The 22122-nt window shown below is 39.5% G+C and overlaps 1 protein-coding gene across 2 annotated transcripts in view; it reads left to right on the plus strand.

Moving 5' to 3' along the window:
* Positions 1-21525, plus strand: part of STAC (SH3 and cysteine rich domain) — a 73430-nt gene extending 51905 nt beyond the window's left edge. For both annotated transcript variants that reach the window (XM_039715237.1, XM_039715238.1), the window contains exons 6-11: positions 807-888; positions 5078-5142; positions 6031-6119; positions 9793-9844; positions 9970-10107; positions 18503-21525. In XM_039715237.1, coding sequence (XP_039571171.1) covers positions 807-888; positions 5078-5142; positions 6031-6119; positions 9793-9844; positions 9970-10107; positions 18503-18601 — 525 coding nt within the window. In that variant the 3' untranslated portion in view covers positions 18602-21525. The remainder of the gene's footprint in view (positions 1-806; positions 889-5077; positions 5143-6030; positions 6120-9792; positions 9845-9969; positions 10108-18502) is intronic.
* Positions 21526-22122: the final 597 nt, after the last annotated feature.

Genomic DNA, 22122 nt, shown 5'->3' on the forward strand with positions numbered 1-22122 from the left:
TTGGAGCAGCTCCTCGTTCCTGTTGGGCTATACAAGGAGAAGCTGACTACCCAACCAAGGAATCTCTATGCAGAGTATACTTCTGAGGCTTGAGATTATGTCATCCCACGTTTTCCTATACCCTGGAACACTGGGTCCCTAATCATGACTGACATTAATATGGTACAAAAAAGAAATCATAGTAATTCTAAAAGCAACACTTAGGTTTCAATTTCCCTAACCATACTGGCCAGATGACTGTTTAAAAAGAAAGTGAGGGCAGATAGTTAAAGACTGACTTCATCCACTTCACTGAACTCTAACTCTTTTTTTACAGCATTTTTACAAAATTAAAATGACCCTTACATTACAGTTATTTTACTGAGTAATGTATTCGGGACTGATATATTAAAATTCAGTAGTTTCAACTAATGTTCAGTCTCCCTAGATGATAGCTATTTAGTATACCTGCAGAATCTGCAAATGCCCTCATGCCCTTTCTGTTTTGTTCAGAGAAGCACATTGCTCAACATAATCCTTTGTTCCTTAACTTTAATTTTATTTTATACTGCAGAAACCTTTTGTGCTCCAGACTCCAAACTTGGTCTGGAATTTTTTTCCTGAGCTTCCACTGCTCTCTGTGCAGTAGGTATGTGTTGTGCATCATCAGATCCAATGTTTCTTTCCATCCCGCTAGGCTGACTCTGCTCTGCTCTCTCACCACTCAAGTATTGCATTTCCCAAAGGTCCTTGCTGTGGTTTTATTTTACTTTGTTAGTCCCTTTTTCTGATTTATCCTGTTTCATTTGCTGTTTCTGTCCCTGCAGACAGCTGACTTGGTAGAAGTCCCAGAGGAAGGCAATAGCTCTGCAGGCACCCTTGACATGAGCAGAAAGCGCAGCAACAGCGGTGAGTGCCCCCAGGCCAGGACACACCCTCAGGTGAAAAAGCCCATGTACAGCCTGTTTCAGAGGGGAAGGGGTTATGGCATGTCCAGGTTTTACCAGTGTTCTGGTTTCCAAAGCAGAAGGTGAGTTGGTGCAAAAATTTGGGGAATGCTTTTTGACATTCAGATTAAATTGAAGATACTACTTTCCTTAATGTAGTGTGTCCAAAAGTGCAGCTGGATGAGGTTCAGGTCCATTCCCTATCTCCTGTCTTTACTTCATGATCATGACTTTAGACAACATGCTTCACTTCCACATTGACAAAGTGGAACCAAAAAAATACTTTGTTTTCCCTATATTTGATTTTTTCCACATGATTTTGTATATCACAACCTCTTTGGGACAGAAAATTAATCATAAAATATCTTTGTGTAAAATACACAACACAGTGAATTTTGATTATAATTACATCTTCTCAGTACAGCTGTAGTATGTACCCAGTAATATTAACGGCCCAATTCCTTTGTTTGATTTGCAGTACAAAAGTAGTGTTTTTTACAGTATTGGTTTGATGAGATTTGAAAACCATCATAGCATCAAGAGTTTAGTAATGAAATCTCAGCCACCAAGAGTTGGTGTTTGTGACCCTGTTCTTGAATTCAGTCATGGCAGTGGAAGTCACACACAAAAGGAGTTATTGCTCATCACAAATTCAGGCCCAAACCATCATGGCAGCTTCTCTAGCAGCACCTGAAATCTGTTTGCTGAATCTCACAAGATGTACAGAACATGAGCATAACTTTTTTCCTTTGTGGTATCCCCCAGTACTCCTTACATACTGCTACTAATTCATGTAGGTGAACGGCCAGCTTTAGCTGTCTGTTTCTATATTTTGTCCCCTCCTTATTCCTTTCCTCCCCTCTTGGTCCTATCACCTCTCCTCACCATGTTCTGTCATTTCCTTCCTCTCATTGTGTGAATATCTCATCCGTATTATCTGATTTCTCCTTAAAATTTTGTTAAGTTTTCTGTCTTGCAAGTTCAAGTTGACCTGACCTGGTTAAAGATAGAGAATTCAGTCTGCACCACATTGTTTAATCCTGCCCACCTGAGATTGAATTGACCCTGTTTGAATGTTCAGATAACTTTTTATTTCTTTGCAAGTCAATAGTTTCATTTCTAAAACCCAAAGAAACATTTTTTCTCTGAGATCTGTATTCACTGAATGCACAGAAAAGCATTCAAGGAACTTACTTAAAGAGATTAGTTTAAAAACTCAGCATGTGTCAAACCTCCAAATAACTTCCTCGGCACATTAGCGATTCCTTTGATCAGCACTGGCTTTTTTACAATCCATCCTTTAGGGGCTCAGGGTATAAATTATGCATCAGTCACTCCAAAAATTTTAATAAACTGCCTGCACTGTTTGCACAAGCTATGGAACTGGTAAAATCTCTTTCAGAATGTAAAAATCCCTGGATCCCTGTTTTTTTCCTTTCCTTTCTTTCCTTTTTTGTTTTTGGTCTGATGCTGCTAGGGCAAAGAAGTATGAAAATAGATGGATTTCTGTTGTGTGGAGATATGAACAATATACCTCTATGGCTTTCAGATTGAAGTGCCTCCTATTAACTTCCAGAGATCACAAATTTTTTAAACATAGACTAAAAATATAAGTACGTTCAAAATGTTTTTACAAAGTGACTCATGACTCCTTTTTCCTTAGTTGTCCACTGCCTCTTTATCAGGAAGTTCCACATTAATGCCTCAATGACTCAGGTCCATTCTAGTTGAGTTTGTGTTTTTGTTCTTTTTTTTTTCCTATTAAAATGCTGTTCTACAAATAAGTATTTAGGAAAATGTACATTTGATGATCTTTGGTAAAGAGAAACAGCAGAAAAGACAGCCTCCAGAAGGGTAAAAGGCCCCAGCACATGCGTGGCCATGTAATTTTCCCTGTAGAACTCCTATGACAACAACTGCAAGGGGAGATTCTTTCATTCAGGCCCAGGCATAAATCCTATGAAGCAAAGCTTCCCAGTTTACAACTGTGAGATTGCATACCTAATTTCCAGCCCTTCAGCCTCCTCTAAGCCAGTTAGACTCTTTCACTGCCGTGACCTACTGTCTGTCCCAACAGCCAAGATGTACTTTAGGTGACACCTATGAGCCTGTTATCAACAGTGATTTGAGCACTTTCCCCTTTAAATCACTTATGGGATGTCCTCCCTGGAAGCCCAGTTTTGATGAGAACTTCTCAGCCAACACAAGGACACAGTTCAGCCACCTCCCCATGTGCTGGGTCAGCTCCACAGTTCACAAGGCTGTACATTAGTAACTTCCTTTATTTTCTGTCACCGAACAGGAATTACTCCAGACAGGATGCTGAAATACTTTTACATTTTCTGGTGAATGGCTTTTTTGCAAGTTCAAAAGGTCCCTGGTTACCCAACTCAGTACTCACCAGAACATCTTCAATTTGCCTCCTAACTCCTGTTCCTCTGAACATAAAAAGCAAAGCATAGTGATTTGAGTAGGACTCAAACCCTGCCAAACTGTAATAGCAGCACTTTAAACCCCTTCGTACAGATGCCAGACATACATGTACCCCTATATTAATGATACAGGAAATTAGGTTTATTTCTAAGGTTTTCCTTCTCATACCTGTGATAGTCTGCAAGGTCAGAGTCCCTTTGCAACAGGACTTGGTGAGGAGCATATTGAGGCCTCAGGACCACTGCAGTGATGACAGCCAGACACAGCTTGTGTTGACATTTTCACGTTAAGTGTGGCAGGTATCAGCTCACATGCTCCCTTCACATTCACAGATTGAATTTTATGACTATAACATTGTCTTACATTTTGTCAGAGAAGATGTGTGTGCTCATGAATGCCTGTCACTTTGTACAAAATCTTTCTCGTGCATGTTGTGGCTGCCGTTTCGCTTGTCTTTTATCTGTTACAAGAAAACTGTCATGTTTTTCAATATCAAAGTACAACTCTCTACTATCAAAGAACCTTACTATTTCCCTCATAAAGCTTCTCCACAGACTCTGTTAGGTTGTCAACTACCATGTAGACTACTCCAAGAAATATGTGTTAATGAAGGAAAGGACAAGCAAGTGAAAAAACAGAGAAAAATTCAGTGGATTAGTGTTCCCTGGAGCTTTTTTCCCCTGAATGCATGTAACTGTATGCCAGAGAAACAAGAAGAAAAATGCCCTCAAGTCACCTGATACTATCACTTTGGAGATTGCCAAATTGTTAGAGGCTACAAAGTCCAGCTTCTGCTCAAAACACCTACAGAGATAAATGGTAGCAGAAGACATTGATGGTTCTAGCTGCTCAAAGACTCCAGCTATTAAAAAGAAAATTTTCAGACTTTATCCAGAAGCAAGAAATGCTGGGCAATTCTTAAAATATGAAGGGGGAATTCAGTCAAAAGGATAATGTTTCTGTGTTTTTTGTAGGGAGATAACTGAGGACAAGTATCAGTCAGTTCATAAATTAATTACAATAGAGGGAACTAATTACGTATCAGGTGTTAGGTGCTGTGACTGTTGTTTTATGCTGTGAGTTTCTGATTTCGTAACTTAAAAGCAAATTTTTACACCTACAGGCCAGTTTCTGAGTTTACCTACCCTGATTTGAAAATAAATCAGGTACCTCCTGTAAATTCAGAGAGAGAAGTAGTGTATCCAGTGCACCCCAGGCTTGGATTAGTGGAGAGAGGGAGCAAAGAAGGCTATCAGACACTTAGAGGTAGAGGTCAAACAGGGAAAGGAAGAGGTTTTGCATACAAACTTTCCCAATATTGCTCATATATGATCATCAGCTTTTGCACGTGCTTTAAGATTGAAATACTGCTTATCCTAAACACGAGAATCCAGTACTGAATGTGAGGAAAAGCCTGCTGGGTTTTAAATAGTAATGCACTTACAGTACCTGGGTTCTGTTGGTAGTGCTGTGGCTGTGTATATTCATCTGATCAAAATGGTTCATTTGTTACACTTGTAAATTCTGGGGGACAGAGATTGTGTCATGTGCCAATGGCATCTGTGGTTTGGTTGGGAGTGTAGAAGGGCTCAGAGGAGACCACAAGGAATCAAAGAAAATTAAGGAGAAAGGGAAGAGATTAACAAAATCCAGGTGATCCTGTTAAAGTGAAGAGTCTTAAACTACTCCTAAAATGTCATGTGTTTTCTTTATTTCAGTGTTTACATACTCTGAAAACGGCACTGAACACTTTGGAGAAGAACCAAAAACTATACATTCCCCGGTATGAGCATAAATTTTGTGATTATGCAATGGTAATGGGAAGTAATGTAAAACTTGTTTTTCTGGCTGTCTGAGGACCTTGACTACTTCTGATGGTCTGCCTGTTTTGTTCTTACATAATTTCTGGGCTGCTGGGCATGTCTGGAAGCAATACACATTACTGGATGGCTTTTTGATTTATCCTTTGTCATCACTTTATATTTTCCTGCATATTGCAAATTGATTTGGGAATGCGAAAGATCCAGTGTGCAGGCCATGTAATTACAATAGAACTCACATCATCCCATCATGTAAAAATCACAGATTTGATTTTGAAAATTATTTAGTGTTTGCTTAGGCTGCTTTTTCTTCCCCCCCCAGATTAACAGTGTAAAGAATGAGAAGAGAGAGTAGGCAGTATTCTCTGTTGAAAACCCAACACAAGAAGCTTTCACACATTAAATCACTTTTAAAAAATTATTTTCCTGCACTGTACAATTCTAGATCCATACATAATAAGAACTGTAGACTAGACACCTTACATAATGCCAATAATACACTACTGGGCTCATAAGAGCTACCATATGTACTACTGAGAGAAAAAAGGCACATTCATTTCTGAGATCTTGTCCCAAAGAGCAGCCAGTGCAAGTTTCTGCATGTGTTCCTTGGAAGCCTAGAATTTGATCTTGGAGTTCAAATAATCTTCTTTCTAAATTAAGATAGTTACTACCTTAATAGCTTTCAAAGTACCTGGGCCATAGTCCTCCAAGCTGTGAGGGCAGAGAGATGATTCTGGCTAATTTATTGTAAGATCAGGTTCTGGTTCCTCTGTCTGTAGCAAAGTGAACCAAATCCCTTTACAGAGTAGACATTTAAATTTTCTCTTTCTCTCTTTTTTTTTTTTAAGGGACCATTTTATAAAAGCACGTTACAAATGAACACCTATGTTGCCTTGTACAAATTTGTACCACAAGAAAATGAAGACTTGGAGATGAGGTAAACTCCAAAATATTTTTTAGTTGATTTGACACATTTGCACTGATGGTCATATATGATTTTGGGGAAGGGAGGGGTTTTTGTGACATTTTAAACACATATTTTTGTAGACATAACCATCAAGATAGAAAGATATTCTCACAGTTGAAAAGAAGGCGACCAATTCTTTTGGCAAGGATACAATAGATTAAAAGTTTCAAAAACACATCACTTTAGAAGCAAGATGGCTTTCAGTTTTAAAAATGTTCTCGGTTGCTTTGTTTTTCAGTCAGAAGTTTTCAGCTAGGAATTCTCCACCATCTCTCATGATAATAATAACAATTTTACCAGTCCTGTTTGATCCTCTCTCTTATCCAGTTGTGTCTGAAAAAAGAGAATAGTGTCCAGCTGCTGCATAGCAGTGTTTTCAGTGAGAGCTTTGCAAAATAACCGTGTTAATTGCTATTTTTAGCACTTACTTCCTCAGTTCTGCATCAGTTGCTTGCATTGCAAGGTCTAATCCAAGCCAAATGAAGGAAAAGGATAGCTTTTATTTCACTGAAATTATTTTGTTCATGCTACTCACATTTTGCATGGTCTTGCTGCAGTTCTTACTGTGAAATGTCACCTGTCTTCAAGGTATCCCTATATCAAAATAATCATGCATATGCCACAGAATTTAGGGAATTGAGTAAGAAATGCCCCTCTCCCATATCAAAATTATTTAATCATGCATGATTATTTAATCATGCATATGCCACAGAATTTAGGGAATTGAGTAAGAAATGCCCCTCTCCTTGGCATCTCCAACACTGAAAGTCTTTTTCCTGTCCACATCTGTGCCTTCTCACTGCTCTGAAACTAAAGGGGGGGATGTAATGCAGAAATTACAAGTTTTCCTATCATTCTGCTTTAATGGCATTTCCTGATTGTTATTTTAGGACTGTCAGCTCGTCTGGAAATAACCACCGTATATGGCAACCTTTAGGGCAACTTGCCAGCTAGTCTTGAAAGATTCCACTTTGCATCCTCCTCTTTAGGAGTGTATTCCATCTTGTGCATTTCTTCCATGACATAGAACATCTCTCAGACAAGCCTGCACTGGCATCCTCATCCAGACACAGAAATCCAGAAAATACATCAACCTTAAAAATCCTTCTGTTCCACATTTTAGGGGAAAAAGCAGCCTGTGGTCTGAAACATTTTTTTCAGGGGACACAAGGCTCTTTCCAAGCATACCAGCTAGGATTTAGACTAGTGGTACACAAACACAGCAGCACTGTTTGTATCTTGATCAGAAATTCAGTAATACATGTGTTAACGTTCTTCCAGAAGGGATGCCCAACAGCTGGTAATGTTGTTTTGTTACTCCAGAGCCAGGCAGGAACCAGCTCAGTTACATGAATTCCCATTTAGCATAGTTCGTTCAGGTGCTGGAGGTGGGTTCAGTAGACCAATGTTGTCAAGCACTGTCCTGGGAGTTAGGAACCAGCCAGGCATTGATCAGCTCCATCACAACGAAGGCAAGTAGCAGGGGAAGGGCCTGAGCTGAAAGGAAGAGTTAGGGCAGATTTCTGGAGTTCCCAGCTCATCTCTGAGAGGATACAGTGAGTGGCAGATTACTGCAGTGAAAATGTGTAGCCCTGATTTCAGCTGAAATTAGAATTTACCACAGCCTGGATTTCTTCCCTCACAGCAGGAGCAGTCAGTCAGATTTTCCAGTGCTCTGGCATAATTAAAGTAGGACATTGCAGTAATACACTTATTCTAAGAGATGGCCTTACATTACAAGAGAGAATCCTAAAGACAAGCTATGCCATGTTTCAGATACTGCAGAGAATAGAATAGAATAGAATAGAATAGAATAGAATAGAATAGAATAGAATAGAATAGAATAGAATAGAATAGAATAGAATTGTTGGAAGGGACCTAAAGAAGTCCCGTAGGGTCTTGCCACCTTGCCACCTCCTGAAAACTAGATCACTGAGGTAGAGCAGACAATTTATCCAAAGCTGTGATTTACAGCTTAGATTATTTCAACTAGCAGTAAGAACTAAGTGGTTACCCCCTATCAGAGACTAGCAGACTAATCTAGGGTGCAAGAATAACAGGTCTAGATGGGATTTCTATTTTGGATCCCTTTTGGAGATTAAAGACATCTATATTAGCTCTCTTGTAGGAAAAATAAAATCAACAAAATCAACAGGTCTTCAACCTAAAATTCTCTGTGCACAGGCAAGTGACCGGGAGAGACTTCAGGTTCAGTTGCCATCTTTCTCTGACAGCCAAATAAATGCATATTTTCTGGGTTATTTTCTAACAACCAGGCTGAAGAGGTTGCACAAGGCTCTCTAAATCCTTCTTGTTGAAAGGGTTTTTCCTTTAAGTGTAAGGGCTCCAATGGTGTTGGCCCAAGTCTATTCCCTTTGAAGTTACAGGTTCCCCTTAAAGCCTATTTGAGTTTTTCATATTAAAAATTAACTGTAGTAAAGGATTATTCATATATCCTTTCCCATTGAAAAAAAAACTTTTACCACTGGGATACCAAGTTGTCCTTTTGCTATAGCCTCCTTCCTCACCTCAGTAAAATTTAATTATTCCAAACAAGGTTCTTGAGGAGGGCTTGAACAAAATCCTGTTTCATATTGCACAGTTAGAGCACTAAATGCCTGTTTCTCCAGTTGTCATCAGAATGATAACTACTTGGAAAGTGCACCAAAGAGGCACACCACTGACCACACCTCCAGATGCATACTGGACAGATCCACATTTTCTGTGCATGCTCTGATAGAGCCTGTTAAATTGGACCTGTTATCCATCACAACAGATGCTCCAGATGTGTTTACAGGCTCTTGCGCTGATACCTCAACCATACAGTGAAAGCCGAATAATTAGGGGTCAACAATTTATTTTATTAAGATCAAGAAATGTCTCTTATCCAGCAAACAGAGCTTTCTGGAGTTAATCCCTTTGGAAATGGTCTCCCACTTACTTTCTACAACATACCACTATTATAAGTATGTAGGAATGTTGATGAAGTGCCACCAGTGGGGGGGGAAAAGGTCAAATAACTGTTCAATTACCTGCACAAAAATCAGCTTAGCAAATTTTGCTATTAGTGTTTCCAGCCAAATTATTCTCCTAGCTCTGCTTTGGAACTAGTCAGCTGGATGCTGATACTTAGCAATTACAACTCAGCACCACACATTAGAAAAGTAAATATGTCCCATTCAAATCAAAAAGACATTCTTGGGCAGAATTATATCCCTGCTGACTAATTGCCTTTGTCAGTAAAATAGAAATATTTCCCTGCCACCTTCCTTCTGCAATCACAGCTTGAAAACACAGATGATGAAGCAGTGTGTCCCAACAGTGTGAAATGCCTTAAAGTAAAGCAATAATGCCTTTAACAAAGAGGGACTGCATTTTAAACAGTTCCTTAATAAACAGGAAACAAAACTTCCAGTTCACATATGTTGTCTCAAAACAAAGATCTAGCCCCAAGATACAGAGAGTGTCTTTCAACATTAACATGTGTGACTGAAGAAAACCTTGCCACCTTATTGAGTCTACCTTCAGTGAACACTCAAAATAACCATGTAAGGACCACCTTCCTATTAGAAGGGAATTGTGAAAGCTGATTCCACATGACAATTAAGAGTCATCTAACATACTATTCCTCTTTTAATTACAGGCCAGGAGATATGATCACACTTCTGGAAGACTCTAATGAAGACTGGTGGAAGGTATGTACTAATCAGTTTATATCTGTTTTCTTTTCAAAAGCAAAAATATCTTCTTTTCAATACTGAACTTGTATTAAAGCTTCTACTGTTAACAATCTTCTTCTATCAATATGTTTCCTTCATAGGGGAGAATTGATGACAGAACTGGATATTTTCCTGCTAACTTTGTTCAGAGAGTGCAACAAAATGAGAAGATTTACAGGTGTATCAGGACCTTCATTGGCTGCAAGGAACAGGGACAGATAACTCTGAAAGAGAACCAGGTAAGATCCTCTGTGCTGGACCCTCACTGGACTCACTAGAGCATCCAGCAGTCTTACCAGTGACTGAAGGGAAAATTGTGCAACACGAGGACCGGCAGATTTTTTTACTGCAGTTTTAGAAGGTTTATTATTTGAATGGTAACAGTGTCTAGTAGCCAGTTAAAAGCAGTGTTTGCCTTGTGCAAACACATACTCGAGGCCTAACATAGCCTGAATTTTCAGTCTCACAGACATTCATAGTGATACTTTACATATTTCTCGCTCTCTTACTGACTTCAGAGGGATGAACACAGAGTCTTAGCAGTAGATCTCGTGTGCCTGAAAAATGATCTGGTTTTCTCCTCACTATTAGAGCTAATCTTATAAAAGATAGTGCCTCCATCCCAGAACTTTACTTACCTAAAGATCTAAACACAGCCCATTGTCTTGGCTTCAACAGGAGGAGACTTAAGACAGCATGACACAAAGCTGTAAGTCCTAAATGTGACACTTGTTCGCCAGTTGCAAGGTATATTTAATCCTTTTTTTGTGCGTGTGACACCACTTAAATACCCTCTCTAGAGGCTGTAATATATTTTAAGATTTAAGTGCTCCTGTGAGCTATGTACAGTGAGGGTTTGCAGGGTCCATTCACCCTGGTGTATTTTTAGCAGCTCCTTTTATTTTGTGTCCTTCAGGGGGATTCACTAGGCACCAGCCATGACCCAAAACCTGCATTAAGGGACAGGTTTGTGCCATAAGCTCATCTAAACAGGATGATGACATACTAAGGGTATATGCAGCTTGAGTTCTCTGAAATCTGGATGCAATAGAAAGGTAGATTTTTTTTTCTCACTACACCTTACAAAGCCCAATGTTTATCTGCCTCATTAGGACTTTCCTTTTTGTGGCAACTGTGTCATATCACCAGAAATGGTTTGCCTTATAACCTGAACAGCCACTGATTTTCATAAAGCAGAGAAGTCAGAACCAGTGTGGACTTGAGGGCTGTAGGTTTTTCCATATGAACTTCTTTAATGCTTCACTCCACTGGTGGGTAACATTAACTTGCAGCTTGGCTGCTGTCGATTTGTGGGCATAGCAAAACATAAAAGTGCTAAAAATCCTTGGGTGCACACAGCTTCTTAAGAAAGGCACAGAAATACAGTGACCAGAATACATTTAACTGCCCCTGTACACATAGTACACTGGGCAGCTCTGCAGTTTCTGGAAAGATAGTTCTTACATTCTTTTTACCCAACATCTCTTTTATTTTTTTTTCTGTCTGTACACACAGAAAAAAAGAAATATCACCAGAGCAGAACAAGAGCTTTTGGAGGCTTTATGTTCTAAAGTAAGCAATACACAAGGGCAAAGGTAGGAAATGGCAGTGTTGGAACATGGCATGCCAGCATGAGGCATGGTCAAGATCTGTGTCACTTCTCATTAGTGGGCGTACCAGATCATCTCTGTCAGCGTGGCTACTGCTGCAAGCAGTGAGAGCCCAGCTGCTTCCCTCAGTTCTCACAAAACCAAGTTTCCAAGTGGGCAGCTCTGGCAGCTTCATCTAAACACAAGGACCTTCCTATTGTCGCTATTTCATAATAGCATCACAAAGGAAGCTCGGAGTCAGGGTGCCTCATCCTCTCTGGCAAGGCAGGAGGTAAAGAAAGGGATGAATCAATTCTGTCCCCCTACTACCTCCTTTTTTTTAAAAAACTTTTTCAGCTCTATCTCAGGCCCACACAAATGCTGAGGCTGAATATGAATGCTGTCTGGTGCTTGCTTCATGTGGGAGAGGCTTCAGAGGAAGAAAGAAATAAATATTTGTTGTGAAACAGGGGGCAGAGATCAGACTGCGCAAACACATGAATGCAGAGACATGAGAGGAAAGGAGAATAGCAAAGAGATCCCGGTCCTTTCTCACACAAATTACACAAAAGGGGGACATTTAAGTAGCTTGAAGGCCATTTTGAGTAATTTCCCGGTGGGACAGCCACAGTGAGGCCATGGACACTTACCTGCTTCCTGCTGTCCCTCCATACTGGGCACAATTTTTTTTTTTTTTAATAAAAAACAACTCTGCCTTGCTGTGGAAAAAAACTCTTATTGTAAAAAACATTTTAATTGTTGTTGAGAATTTTTTACTTTAAAAATTTATTTTATATTTCCAAAGTCAAGTTTCCTTTCTTCTTCCTTCAGCCATTTCTCTTATTTTCTGTCCTTTATTTCTCAATTGTTTTACATGTGAAGCAGAAAGAGAGGTGCAATAGGGGAAGGCATGGCAAAAACAAAGTCATCTGAATGGGACTTCTGGGAAAACTTAGGCAGAATTTTTTTTGTTTGTCTTTTTGTCTGTTGGGAATTTCTGTGGGATGTCATCAGCCATGTTACCTGTCTCTGGGCACAGTGTTCAGAGTGCTGTGAATGCAATACATGTACTATGTGCAAAGCACTGACTTCTTCCAGATTAGCAAGCAGAGAAGATTATTCATCACTACTTATTCCTGTCAAGTCTCACTTTAGCTAGAAAAACTCATTAACTGGTCTAATAAATTCCTATGACTATAGGATGGTGAAGTTACTTCACTGAGTCACTTTCCATGTGGTCTAACAAGAGCACAGAACCATTCTGACAATGAAAGAAAGGATGACACACTAACAGAAAAACTTATCCTGTGACAATAATACAAATTTTCTTTATATTGCTTGATACCTCCCATGGTTTATCTTTCAGGTCTTTGTCCTTTCATGCCCTACATGAATTTTTCTGGATAAAGAGTCTTCTCTTGTAAGGCAAAAGGCAATAAATTCACATCAACAAAGCCACATGACTACCTAAAGAAAAGCCATTTTAGGCAAGCAGAGATACTTTCAAAGTTTGAGGCACAATGAGTGATACTTTTTCGGGAATCATTTGGTAGTTTCATGCCTTGGAAATAACATTTGGAGCTTCAGCTTCATGCAAACCTTTCTGCCAAAGCCAATATTAAGGGAGAGGGCTGAAGAATAACCACAGTTTGTTCACCCATCTTGAGCAATAAGCACAAGCTAGACTTCACAAAGGATCACTTGAAAATTCCACTATGCAATGAAACCCAGGCTGGAGGATAAAAAGTGTACAATGAAACCCAGGCTGGAGGATAAAAAGTGTACTGCTTCAGAGAGGCCAACATCTTGCAGTTTAGGGTTCACTGACAGATTTTTGAGTCTTAAAACCAGTTCAGAAGATGACTGGGCACTGGGCTCAGTCAGGGATCCATAGGAGGTAGGATAGCTCCTGACATCAGTAAATCAAGATTATCAGTAAGAAAATCAAACCTGACCAATTTCAGTGGCTTTCCACACTTTCAAGCTGCTCTCACAAGCAATAAGAACTGCATAATTTCCAGCTCTGACTAATTGTATCATCACTTGTATATATATATAATATTTTCTCCAGCCTGTAACTTCTGCCCTAGACTACCCAAACTCATTACCGAACATTATACAAATACTTCTTTGCATGAAAATGGGCTCTGATTTGACCTCTGTTCACAAAAAAAATAATAAATAATCTGCTGTTTGAATGTCTGCTTTTCCTTTGAAAAAGTTTCTATTCACACCTTTGCCTGGCTGCCTCTGACATCTACAGTCACACTAACACAAATTAGTTAGAGCTGGGCTTTTTGTATTTAAATAACAACATTTGATTTTAAATTGTGCAAGTGACCTTGGGCAACAGAAATTACCCCAAACTATGACATTTGTAACAAACTGGGAATTAGAAGATTTTGCCTCATCCAGAGCACACTGTGAGTTTATATAGAAGTCAGTGCAACAGACCTATTTTGTGATGGGTGTTTACAAATGTCTTATATTTTACACATGTCTCATATCCATAAGGCTAGGCTTAATAAGGCAGGATTGGAGGACAGGCCTACAGACCCAGAAATCTACCTCTCTCAGGTCTTCTGATCAGCCTGGATGTTTTCTTGCTATCTGGCTTTTCACCTCATTTCCTAGGAGTTACTTTATGTCCCCTTATTTTTGTGATGCTGTAAAAGAAGCTGAGCTTCTAAGAGCATGACTCAGCTGCCTCAGTTTCATCACAGTGACTTATGAATTCAAATTAGATCACTTAAAAGGCAAACGCATCACTGACAGTGATGTTGCAGTTCTTCTTGTGCTCCCCAGCTCTATGTGATGCCCCTCACAGCTAGGCTGAAAGGGAACAGGGTTGTTTTCCAGCTCTCTCTGATTTCCATTGACATCAGTCTTGCTGAGAAGGGATGGTGTCCCCATTCATTCAGGGATGCTGAGTGGCACAAAAGATTTGCAAGAGTCAAAAACAAGAGCACAAATCATCCAGTCTAGTCCAGGTCTTTTTAAAACCTTAAGTGATTTAGGTAAAACAGGAGAGTGTTCTCGGTCCAAAAGTCAGTGACACAACTGATATAAAACCCTTCATCATCATTTGCACTATGACTCTGTGGGTATGGAAACTAAACTGCTCAGCATTTCCATCACAAGGCTCACACAGGGAAGGACCTTCGTGCACTGGCAGCAGCAGATATAGAACTCACAGTGTCCCTGTGCTGTCATTCTTGCAAACAAAAAACTTGAACTTGCAGACCTCTTGACCCGGCATTGTCTACAGGCTCCAAGATAGCTCTTGAAACTGTACTGTCCTCATAACCAAAGTCCTGCTTCATCAGAACCAGTTTGTTGCTGTCAGATGTGCTAATTATGTGGAACAAAGAAGAGTTGCAAAAAGTTACAGCAATTTCAAAATTACTGCCAAAGAGAGCTGGCCATTTAAGCCCAAATTCAAAGCGCAGGATTTAGAAGAACAGGAATGACCATGCAGTTCAAAGGACAATTTCCTAATTGCTCATCTCTCCCACATTCTCAGGGCTGACTGAAAGATAAAAGATTCTCAGGGCAGATGTTGACAATTTCAGACAACAGTCACAATCTGAACACTTGGGTTTGTTTTGACTATTTTTTAAAGACAATAAGATGAAAGACTGGGGAATTAACTTTATAATAACAGATCGTACTTTCAGATCATTCTGAAAATAACTTTTTGAGTGAGAAATAGCCTGAGAAGTGTTTTCTTACCTGTGGAAGCCCAGGGCACCGGGAATATTTCTCTGTCTGCTCTGGGGTGCCCTGACCCCCAGGGAAGCACTGACTTTGACCCTCATTCATGCAGAAAGTTTCCTAGACTTCAAGATAGACTAGAGTCTACAAAAGTGTGAAATACATTATAGAGAGTAGTGTAGGTCTATCACTTGCTGAGAAATTTAGGTTTTGGGATTTTTAGTATGTTGTGGATGGAAGCAAGGTGGAGGGCACAGTGTCATCCTGGGTCTCGTTTTCATGCTTCTTCTGCATTCTTCTTCATGGTTTGTGTGGCATTTTATAATTGAGCAGAAAAGTCAGCATTGCGGGCTCTTTGGGATCAGTTATTGGGTTAAAATGGAAAACAATCTAGGTATCAGTTCTTAATTGGATAGTTTAGTCTTAAAAGACCTTGTAACAAGAGATTGTTAGCCATTTTGTGCCTTCTAATGAAAAGCTGCTAAACTCACAGTAGTGAGATTGTTTTACTGATAAGAATAATAAACACTTGAGTCGGAACATAAACTAGCATCTCAAGTGCCTTCAATCCAGACCTAGAGAAACTGACAACTGAAAAACCCACAGGTATCTGTGGCACCTTGTGCCTTCACAGCCATCATCTTTGCCACCTCTCATCAGGGCTAATCCTCAACAACAGCTGATTCATCGGGCGAAATCCAAAACTTTGGATGCTACCATGTCCTCATCTGGGATTACTCTGAATTTACACCCGTGTAGAAAATCAAGAACCAAATCTCCAGGCTAAAACTTGTGAGTGAAATCCTTGGCAACATATATAAAGGGGGATGAGAGCAAAAGTGGCCATAGATGGTATTTTATTCAGTGTTCTCTGAAAAGTGCAGAATTTGGAGCAGCTCCAGGGCTTTGCAAAGTTCCAGCAGCTGTCACAGACCCAGGAGACCTCCTGAGTTGCACAGGATTATGAAAGTGTGACATATTGTGACCGAGCTTACTCTGCCCCTGAACTCTAACCTTCCTTGGAAAGTAGTGAGACAAAAACTCTGCCATCTGGGGTCTGGCACATGCAAGGCTTAGAGTATGAGAGAATTTCAGCTGGAATTTGAGAGGATTCAGATCTGTGTATTGGTATGTAGAGTGAGAGTTCTCACATAAAGGCATTGTACACCTCTTGCCCAATGAAGATCTAAAGTTACCTCTGTAGCAAAGAACCCACTGATATCAAGGAGCACTCAAATGAGCAAGAAACAAAAAAAAATACTCCACTCTACTGAAAAAAGAAGAAATCTGCCATATTTTTCACTCCAAAACCAAAGAAAAACAGTGTTCAGAAAACTCAGTATTTTTCTTTTGTCCACAAATCTGCTGACAATACAAGACAACAGGAAAAAAATCTCCATTCTTGCAATGTTCTGCACAGCACCAGAGAAGTTAAGCAAAAAAAAAAAAATACACCAGCTTTAGTGAACAATGTAAACCTGCTGGAGATGTGATAATTTTGGGGATCCTATCAAAAAGCTAGAGGTTTTGCAGATATCTTCAGTTAGGAGAAAAACACAATGATGTAGTGAATCACTCCTTTTAACCAGCCAGCTCTAGTTATGGAGAAGCTGCAAAGGCTCATGGCAGTAGGGATCAGCTGAAAAAGGGAACTTTCCAACTAATCGTTCACACACTTGGATAGTCTTCCATACTTGGCCATCCTTAGTCTTGTGCTTCTTTGCAGGTTTTTTCTCTCATAATTTCTTTGTCAGAGATAGAGACCAACATATAGCAGTAGTTAGAAAACCTCTCACTGTCCATGTGCTTTGCACCTCTCTATTTTGAATGGTGATGTAGAGGAAGCAGATGCTGTGCTGGGGATTCATGACATAAATGAGCTTGGCTGTTTTGCAACAGAACCTAAACTAGACAGCATCAATTCTAGATCTCTCCCACGCTTTCCATGTGATTTAACCCAAACAACAATACATTATTCTTTCTAATTGCATGTCATCCCCGTTGGTGTGCTCAGTCATTCTGCCCCAGGGATCCAATTCCATTAGTGTTGAGTAGGCAGAATAAGTAAGAAAATTAATGAGACCGTTTACTTTCCAAAACTTTGTTTCAGGTACAGAGATCCACCTACCTGTTTCCAAATACTAGAGGTGGTTAATATGAAGCAATTTCACCACCTTCTTATAACTTTTCATTTCCTTCTGGGAGCATCGCTGCTGCTAGTGAATTTTATGCAACAACAGGACAAGCTGGCCTAGAATTCAGACGTGGTATTTAGGTGTCACCCATAATAGTCATGCTGAAATGGATTTATCCAGGAATACTTTAGAGCTATTTTTGTTCATTTCATATCCTGTGAATTATTGTAAATAAACATTGTAAATACTTATCAGACAGAGATGAGTGTTAGTCCAGATAGAGGGCTGGCACTGACATCATGAGAAATCAGTGCATGGAGTGGTCTCAATAGGACCGTCAGTTTTCCAGCTATATTTTAACCTTGTTTGACTAGTAGGAAATATATAGTTCTTTGGCACAGACATTTGAAAACAAGTCTTTATTTGGTGTGGTGCTGTGCCCAGTCTAATGTGCCTGTGCCGCTAGGCTTTCAAATGGCTTAGCCATTACCAGATGTTTCAAGAAGGGCCTTAAAGTGGAAATGCCTGAGATCACAAAGGTCAGGAGGAAATTGAAGCCTTTACCACAATGTAATATTTGTGCTTTTGTAAAAACCACATCATTTAATGACTGCTTCCCTGTGGAGTAGATGTTATGGAAACACTCTCACAGAGCTGGATTTGGGTCACACATTTTGGTATCCAAAACAAGCATCTGCAGGTGTGAGGTAAATAACACAATCCACTGCTTGTCTCAGAAGTACTAAGGCTCCTTTAAGATGCAAAAGAGAATATGCCTGCATTCAGGTCAGCTGCTGCAAGTGACCTATGATTACTTTTCACCATCAGGTGCTGAGGGATTCAGGTAGCTCCTGATCAGAAATACCTGTTTTTCTCATACACGGACATCTTCAGCATGATCATTACAGTAGGCTGAAGTCAACATTCAAGTTTCAAAATCTTTTATCCACCACAATGTTCTTAACAATTTTGATATCTCTCATGCTTATGTGGCACTTCAGGGAGATATGGGAAAGGTAAGTCTCTAAATTTGTGAGTTTGAGATTCTTATCAAAGCAGTGAGGGTCCAACAGGGATTGTTCTACTTATAGAAGTAACTAGCAGGATGTCTAAGCTGCCTGATATATACCCTGGAATAATTTCTCTCTTTGATCATGGCAATGAGTTTAACATTTTGATACCTTTTTTGTATTCAGATTTGTGTGACTTCTGAAAAGGAACACGATGGCTTTATCAAGGTATACAGCGGGAAGAAGAAAGGCTTTGTCCCCATAGACGTCTTAGAAAACATCTGACTCCAACAGCCCACTCCCTGCAGTGGGAGCCCTTTGTTGGCAATGCCTGTCTGCCTCATCTCACACTGTGTCAACCCAGATGGGCTGTCTTGCAGATGTTCAGGGAAATAGTGAGAAAACTGCAACAACATGAAGAAAAAGACATTTAGACTGCCACAGCAACACTAAAAATATGAAAAGTTGAATGTTTGAAAGAAAATGTAATCAGAAACCACCAGGGAAATGAGAGGCCCTTGGATTCTAACAGGAATAAGGTAAGGGAGGGAGAAGAACAAAGCCTGGGCTGATTTCTGGTGCAAGATGGCTACTACAACCCTGACGGAGACAGACAGCTTGTTCTGAAGGACTAAAGTAGTATCCTGTTCTTGTGTCTTAGAAAACTGTTGGACTGCTTTTTTGTTTGAAGTGTGTAATTTGGGGGAGGGGGGAAAATACCGTTCAAACTGTCCTCGTACTACAGTCCAATGCTTGTAGTAGGGTGTGGCTGTGGTTCTACAGATTTGTCCCCACTACCAACCGAGTTTAAGCGTTTAGTCCTGGTGTTTAGTCTCATAACAAATTGGTTTGGAGACACCGTGTGAATGTCAGTTCAAGAAATGCACTGTGCCCTGGAAGCTGGCAACTTTCTCTTTCTGTGCAATCTTCCCATAGGAAAGAGTAGCGAATTTGTGTGTCTTTTGTTTTCTCTGTATATGAAGAAAAGCTCTCAGCGTATGTTGGGTGTGTGTTGGCTGCTCTCATAGGACACAAAAATAGCTGATCCTTGGATTCACCAGCCTGCTTGGAAGCATCACTCTGTGTTTCCTTCACCCTTGTCTGGTGATACAGAAAATGGGTAAAATGCTGGGAGACAGCCACAGGCTTGAAACATTTTATATTTTTCTGTGTTTATTGCACTTAAAACATTTTATATATTAATCCTATTTATAAAAAAAATAAAACAGTTATATAACCCACTGGAAGGCTGAAAATGTTAGGAAAGGACAGGCTGCACACAGGACTGAAGTCTATAATTATCAAAATTCAGAACTTGTGACAGAACAGCACTGAGTGTCTTGGTGTGCTCACACACCAAAGCTCTCTTCTCCATTCGCTAAATAGAAGTTTTGCAGATTCAGCAGTAAACACACCAACATAAATTTTTCCTTGGCATAAACCACCGTGATCATCCCTTGAGTCTTTCCATGCAAGTGAGACTGTGCAGACATCCCTGTTTTGTCCATATAAGCTTCCATCTTCAAATGTGTTCTGGGCACAGGAACCTTTCAGGGAGCGGTCTTTGAGTCTTGACTAAATTACACAAGTCAGTCAGTGCCAATTCTGTTGTAGAGCAGGGGCCTATGATATTTGAAGACAGGGAACCCAATTTCCAAGTATTTAATTGGATGTAATTGCACCAAATACACTTAAACAGCTTAGCATGTCTTATGACATAGAGATAAAGCCCTATCCTAAAGCTCCCTGCTGAATTCATGCCTTCTTTGACTAGCTTGAAATTAAATGCCTGTCTTTTCTGTAACTAACCACAAATTGGTGTCTTGAATCCTGCTACTGCATGCCAGGCTAGTATAGGCCTTTGCAAAGTTGATGCTCTTTCTAAAAAAAGCAGCTACTGATCCTGTTCCCATGTATTGAGTCAGGTTGAATTTGTGTTGGATAGCCCAGGTCTCAGTAGCTGAGTTGCCCTATTTGAATTGCTGATCTTGCTCAAAGCCTTATAAAGTCCAGGTGAACTCTACACTTGTCCAGAAGTTCTCAGAGCAGATTGATCTTCAGTCTCTTAGAGACATGTTTTGCTGCTCTTATGCATCCTTTAATTGCAGAGGAAGTTGCAGGGCTGCCAGCTGCTGAAACACGGCCCCTTGTAATGCAACTGGTCCATACTGATTATTAACAAACTCCTGGCTGATCAAAAGTATCTGATTTCATACCTTCTGATGGGAATATCAGAAGGGGGTTTTTTTTCCACTTCAAGCAACATTTCCTCAGCTCATTTTCTTAAACAACCAATAAACTCAGTGGGAGAGGATTCTGATAATCCTTAAGGATCAAGAGGAAAAGCAAGTAGAGACATATTAATCCAGTCTGCTTTATAAGATTATTTTTTATATATATATTCACCCATTCAAAGGAAGAACTCAAATGTTTGTTACAACTGAAATATTTGCTACTTTTCAACAGGCCTGTCATGTGGAGAAAAGGAAATCTGTATTAATCTATACACATGTGCTATTGTTTACATGATTGCATCATACTGTGATTCCCCCATTTTTCAGTCTTCTATGACTTCAATTTTTCCCTACAATGTTCATCATACTATTCAAAGAATTATATTAATATTACCTACAAATCACAATGGCCTTTAATCAATGTCAGTTTTATTCCTTTTGATACTGAGCAATAAATAATAAAGTGACTGAGTAAAAACAAAACAGGCCTTATGTGGACTGCATTACATCTGAGAAAATATTGCTTCTGAACCAAAGCTTTCATGTTTATCTTTTCTTTGTGTTTTTGGTTGGTTGGTTGCTTGCCTTTGTCTTTTTACTGGACTTTTGCTGCCATTCAATATGTAGATGTAATTTATGCCTAATTTAGCAAGAAACACGTATCATACATGAGTCTTACTTTAAGCATGTGATTCATTGGCTATTTCCATGCTTAAAGCTGAAGTACTTTGCTAAATTAAGGTCATTTTACTCAAATTTATTTTGGATGCCTTACTCTTAATCCAGAAAAGTATCTCATCACTTTTTTTACTACCATATGCAGTTTGCAATAGGTACTGTGTTAGCAAGCAGTTAAAAATCAGAGAGAAGATGGAATGAATTTTATCTGACATATGTTAAGAAAAATTGAATTTTAGGAGATAAATGCTGCTCAGATTTAATTTAATATTCTGCTTAATAAAGACTATGTGATGGTTGGAAGGAAAAAAGAAGTGTATGTGTCTTGACTTTTTTGCATCAGACTATGGAATTTTCAGTTACCCAACTTGAACAACAGTCATTAATCCATCAGCAACAGATGTTACTGAGCATTTAAATTTACAATTTACAGCACTTGCAATTGCCACATTTAGCAAACCATTTTTAATGTATTTCTGCAATGTATGTAACATGTGGACTCAGAGGGAAATTTTGTGGTGGAACCACACTGAACACTTGTTTCTGGCATATCAGAAAGTAGTTTTAGTCATTCAGCATCTCATGACAGCATACAATTGCCTATAGAATATTTTCCTATGTGCTAGGAACAGCTGACCAGCAGGAATTGAGTATGAGTTGCCCAAATCGTGATCTTCTCCCTTCAGTAAAAAACACACTATCACAGTTTACTATGACCTCTTCCTACACTTGGACTCAGTGGCTCCATCTGGAGCTGAGTGCTGCAGCACAACACCATTCAACTGTGGATTCATTGCCCCAGTGGAACTACCACACTTATGCCTACAAACTTTGGATACCTTAGAAATGCTTACAGCCCTTTTTTCTAATTATTTGTCAAGATTCGATTGACTA

Source organism: Passer montanus, unplaced genomic scaffold, assembly GCF_014805655.1.
Source record: "Passer montanus isolate IOZ18808 unplaced genomic scaffold, ASM1480565v1 scaffold32, whole genome shotgun sequence".
In the NCBI taxonomy this organism is placed as follows: domain Eukaryota; kingdom Metazoa; phylum Chordata; class Aves; order Passeriformes; family Passeridae; genus Passer; species Passer montanus.